The 5,000-nt window shown below is 39.7% G+C and overlaps 1 protein-coding gene across 1 annotated transcript; it reads right to left on the reverse strand.

Annotated features, from left to right (window-relative positions):
• Window positions 1–4,154: 4,154 nt before the first annotated feature.
• Window positions 4,155–4,816, reverse strand: LOC137617924 (uncharacterized). Its single transcript, XM_068347866.1, has one exon. It carries the CDS (start codon window positions 4,809–4,811, stop codon window positions 4,179–4,181), a length of 633 nt encoding a protein of 210 aa, XP_068203967.1. The 5' UTR covers window positions 4,812–4,816; the 3' UTR covers window positions 4,155–4,178.
• Window positions 4,817–5,000: the final 184 nt, after the last annotated feature.

The following is a 5,000-nucleotide window of genomic DNA, read 5'->3' on the forward strand; positions in this document are numbered from 1 at the left end:
AGCTTGCGAAATGTATTTACCTTTTCTCTGTGTGTTTGTTTGTGTGTGTTTGTGTGTGTGAAATAACAACACCTGGAATGCGCCGTGTTTATTTGTGTCTGTGTGTGTGTGTTTGTCTGCCTGCTTTATCCACAGCTAACTAATGCATTTACATCAGCCGTCAACTCCCCATTTATTCTCTGCGTGAGGCATTCAAACCACCAGTTTCCGAAGCCAATTGATTGGCTCACCTCAGGAATAACGACACCTGGAATGCATTTTAGAAGGTCAAATAGAATTTCAGTCTCTTTTTCCTCCTTTTCCCGACGGACGTGAGAGGCGTGTTGCGGTTACAGTACATCCCAAAAATAAGTAACGGGAACATTTGCCCTTCCGGCATTATTGTAATACATACTCTCATGGCTGCGCAAGATTGGGTATTGAAGAAATTACTGACATGGATCATTAACAGATGGTTTAGTCAATATAATTTTGAAGTGGTCTAAAATGTATTTCGTGCATGTCATCAATATTTGTCCTTTTTTTAATTGGGAAATAACTGTCTTTTTTTAATTGGGAAATAACTGTTTTTTTTTAATTGGGAAATAACTGTCTTTTTTAATTGGGAAATAACTGTCTTTTTTAATTGGGAAATAACTGTCTTTTTTATATATAGGTGGTCAGAGTATAATGTTTCGCTAATACTGCATTACGTAAACCTAATAACACCCCTCTCTCTCTCTCTCTCTCTCTCTCTCTCTCTCTCTCTCTCTCTCTCTCTCTCTCTCTCTCTCTCTCTCTCTCTCTCTTCGTATCTTTAAGTGGGTCAGTGTAAGGTATTTCGTTTATATTGCATTACGCAAACTTAATTCTCTCTCTCTCTCTCTCTCTCTCTCTCTCTCTCTCTCTCTCTCTCTCTCTCTCTCTCTCTCTCTCTCTCTCTCTCTCTCTCGATTCGCGTCTTTAAGTAACCTAGTTATTTTCACTCCATAATTTTATCTTATTGATATGAATCTCATTTTTTGAACTAAAAATGAAACTATCGTGTAATCGTATGTCATTTTATGATTGATGAAATCATAACAATTATGTCTTCATTTTTTTTCTATTTTGTTAAAGGAATTTTTTCTTTCACTTTTGCAATAACCACATTTCAGCTCGTTTAACCAGGGCAAATAACTTTTTTTTTTTTTTGGTTAAATATACAATTGTTCTTATATCTGCACAGTTATTAGCCAATGTTAACGTTTAGATTAACCTTTGACCTTATTCTATTCTTTCTACCTATTTCATCTATTGGCATAGGTCAAGAGAAAGCTATAACTAGTAAAAATAGAAAACGAAAGAATTTGTTTTTTGACTCTAAGGGGAGCAAAAGAATTGCCCCTTTGAAGGTTTAAAGGCTACTCATGAATGGCAGAGGCAATGGACAATGACATTGACCTATCAAGCAGGAAAATTCCCTATAGACTGACTATACACACATATGATCAGCGCCCAAGCTAGGACCAAGGAGGACCAGGCAATGGTTGTTGATGACTCAACAGATAGACCTACAGGCTCCCCCTAACTCCCCATACCTAGTTCACAAGGATGGTGAGGTTGGAGCGACCAAAGGAATTAACAAGTTTGAGCAGGACTCGAACCCCAGTCAGGTAATCAACAGGCAAGGACGCTACCACCAGGCCACCACTAATGCAATATATGCAATTGAATCGAGCAGGGATTGCAACACTCTAGTTAACAGTTCTCTACGAACGGAATATTCCAATCTAAATAGATTACTGTCTCGTGTTTGGCCTTTTTTTATGTTGGAGACTGATCAGCTTGTACTCTTAAGCTGTTCTCCTGCTGCAAATGATTAATGTAGCTTTTGCGTGTTCTCACTGGCCTGATAAATGGGAGAAAAATAGTTGCTTGTGATGAAAGATTAGTGAATATTAATCTCGCAATACATAAGGTTAGGTCAGTGAAAACATTACCATATAATTATCCGTTTATTTTTTCATTTCTAAAACCACCAGTTGCTTACTAATTATTGTAAGCTATATATAGATTAAAAACAAGTTTATATACTTTCGAAAAAATACCACACAATAGTTGTAATGAAAAATATGTCGGCATGACTGGTTAGATCCATCTCACAAAGAATATCGAAGCATAAAGGACGTTGCCAAGGCCAGACCTTATGATGGCCAAATTAGAAAGGCGCATTGATTACGTTCATCAAAGTAGCAACAACTTTTAAGGTTTAAAAGCCGCTCATGAATGGCAGAGGCAAGGGACAGTGACATTGCCCTATCGAGTAGGAAAATGCCCTAGAAGAGACTATCTTGGGGGAAATGACCGAGGGTATCCCATTAATGGCGAGTGCAAATAGGGTTACACTTAGCACACTACCCAGGGGAACTCCTTCCTATATTTTCCTCTGTGATAGAGTTTCCCCCTCTCTCATCTGAAAGAATTTATTTGAAATAAATGATTGAATGAACATATGCACATGATCAGCACCCAAGCCTCATCTCAACCCAAGCTATGACCAAGGAGGGCCAGGCAGTGGCTGCTGATGACTCAGCAGATAGATCTATAGGCTCCCCCAGACCCGCAATCCTTAGCTCACAAGGATGGTGAGATTACTGCAACCAAAGAAACTAACGAGTTTGAGCGGGACTCGAACCCCAGTCTCGCGTTCACCAGTCAGCAGGGTTTAGAATTTTCAGGTAATTACTTTAGCTTTAGATAATTTACATGGTTTCAAGGTAATTTTCAATGTAATGATTTTTGTAACGTAATTTCGGTTTTATTAGCTTCAAATTTAAGGAAGTTGGAATAGTTTTAAGGTAATCTAAGGTAAAATGCTAGGGACGTTACAACATCGGCCATCACAACCGTAAATTTCGCCAGAACCCGTTTTCTAAATCGACTCATATTGGGCTCCTTATCCCATTTGGTGCCATAAAAGGTGTCATAGAAAACGGAACCTTCCACTTCAGAACACCCAGATACCTGTATATTGCATTACTGATTAGGCGCCAAAGTTTCTGTAGTTTTAACACCTAGAAATGATAAGGAAGTAGTCTGACCACTCCTCTTGACATTTGGATGATGTTTTGCTTTTTTATAGTTCATCTTCACTCAAATATGTTTATATGTTTGATGAATCGATAGAAATATATTTTATTCAAACTGTTTTTGCTCCTTTGAGGACAAGCAGCAATAAGGAAAATCAACAGAGAAACTCAATACGAAAACGAATAATAATAATAATAATAATAATAATAATAATAATAATAATAATAATAATAATAATAATAATAATAATAATAGTCTCCTTTCATAATAAAGAGCCAGTGCTTCGAGGATGAATTAAAATCACAATTTTATCTACATTCATTATGTATTCAAACAACTCTACTTTTATCATATCATAAATCGTTCAACATATTAGGAATACCATAATTGATTTCAATGCAAAACTCATTAAAGGCCGCTCATGAATGGCAGAGGCATGGGACAGTGGCATTGCCCTATCAAGCAGGACAATGCCCTAGAGACTGACCATATATCATATGATCAGGGCCAAAGCCACTCTCCACCCAAGCTAGGACTAAGGAGGGCCAGGCAATGGCTGCTGATGATTCAGCAGATCGAATTATTAGAATTATATGACTCCCCCAAACCCTCCATCCCTAGCTCACAAGGATGGTAAGGTTGCAGCGACCAAAGGAGGATTAATGGAAGATCATGGAGGTAAAATTCTCTAAATGAAACGTTCATGAAATTCAAAACTTTTAATAGGCTGGAAGAGTATCATACAGAAAGAGACGATTTGTCAGTTATATTCACAAATGGTAAGACGCAGAGATTCTTTGATTTCAGGTTGCTATGGGCATTTTGGTATCTATCATAATGAGAGTTATCTCAGGAGAACACACTAGAATGAATGATTAGAAATGTAAGAAAATGTATAAGCCGTTGGTATGCAATGTCTTAAGCTTTATGCAATATCATAAGCTCTATGCAATGTCTTGAGCTCTATACAATGTCTTAAGCTCTATGCAATGTCATAAGCTCTATGCAATATCATAAGCTCTATGCAATGTCATAAGTCCTATGCAATATCATGAGCTCTATGCAATATCATAAGCTCTATACATTGTCTCAAGCTCTATGCAACGTCTCAAGCTCTATGCAACGTCTCAAGCTCGACCAGCGTTGTAAAGCTCCTGAGGCGGATGATTGACGAAGAAAGGTTTCTGATTGGGCATGGAGACGATCGACCCGCTGAATCTCTCGGGGTTGTACTCGACATTGAGATCGATTTTGGGCGGCACGATCTTCTCCCCGTCGTGATTCCAGTAGGGCGTCTTCTTATTGAAGTAATTGTAGTCTTCCCCGACGCCGTGGAAGTCCGTCTCCCTGACGTTGGCGATGAAATCGAAGGCCGAAGGTAAGGTCTTCTCGAGCGCCTCAAGCCGACCCAGTACCCCACGACGTACCGTCCGGTCCTCCGCCCTGGCGGTGGCCAGCAGTACCTTCCTAGTGACGGGGATTAGGGCCAAGACGATCTTTTTCAGACGGTGGGTGTCCAAAGGGCGGCCAGACCGGATGGCGGCCGCCTCGGGGGTCAGCGTGTCGAAGAGGTCGGATAGGACTGGAAGGATTTCGATGGTGGAGGTCACGACGTTTTCGTAGGAACCCAGGCTGTTGTAGTCGATGTGATTCTGGTCTTCAAAAGGAGACGAGGAGGGGGAGGGCGAGGGAGATGCGGGCGTGGGCGTCTGCTGGTGTCCCTGGGGCGTAGCTGACGCCATGCAGACGCAAATAAACATTGGCAGGATCTAATAAAGGGATGATGTAGTTGGAATATTAATTTTCAAATAATATACAAATAATGACCATAAACATCTTTAAAATTATACATGAATTATTCTACTTCCAACACTTGAAAATTTGCATTAAAAAATCGGTAAATGCCTGGAAATATTTATTCCAGGATTTTTACCGTTCTAGAAACGGAT

Source organism: Palaemon carinicauda, chromosome 24, assembly GCF_036898095.1.
Source record: "Palaemon carinicauda isolate YSFRI2023 chromosome 24, ASM3689809v2, whole genome shotgun sequence".
In the NCBI taxonomy this organism is placed as follows: domain Eukaryota; kingdom Metazoa; phylum Arthropoda; class Malacostraca; order Decapoda; family Palaemonidae; genus Palaemon; species Palaemon carinicauda.

Coding starts and splice junctions, on each gene's coding strand:
- LOC137617924 (XM_068347866.1), bottom strand. CDS start 4,811: ATGTTTATTTGCGTCTGCATGGCGTCAGCTACGCCCCAGGGACACCAG.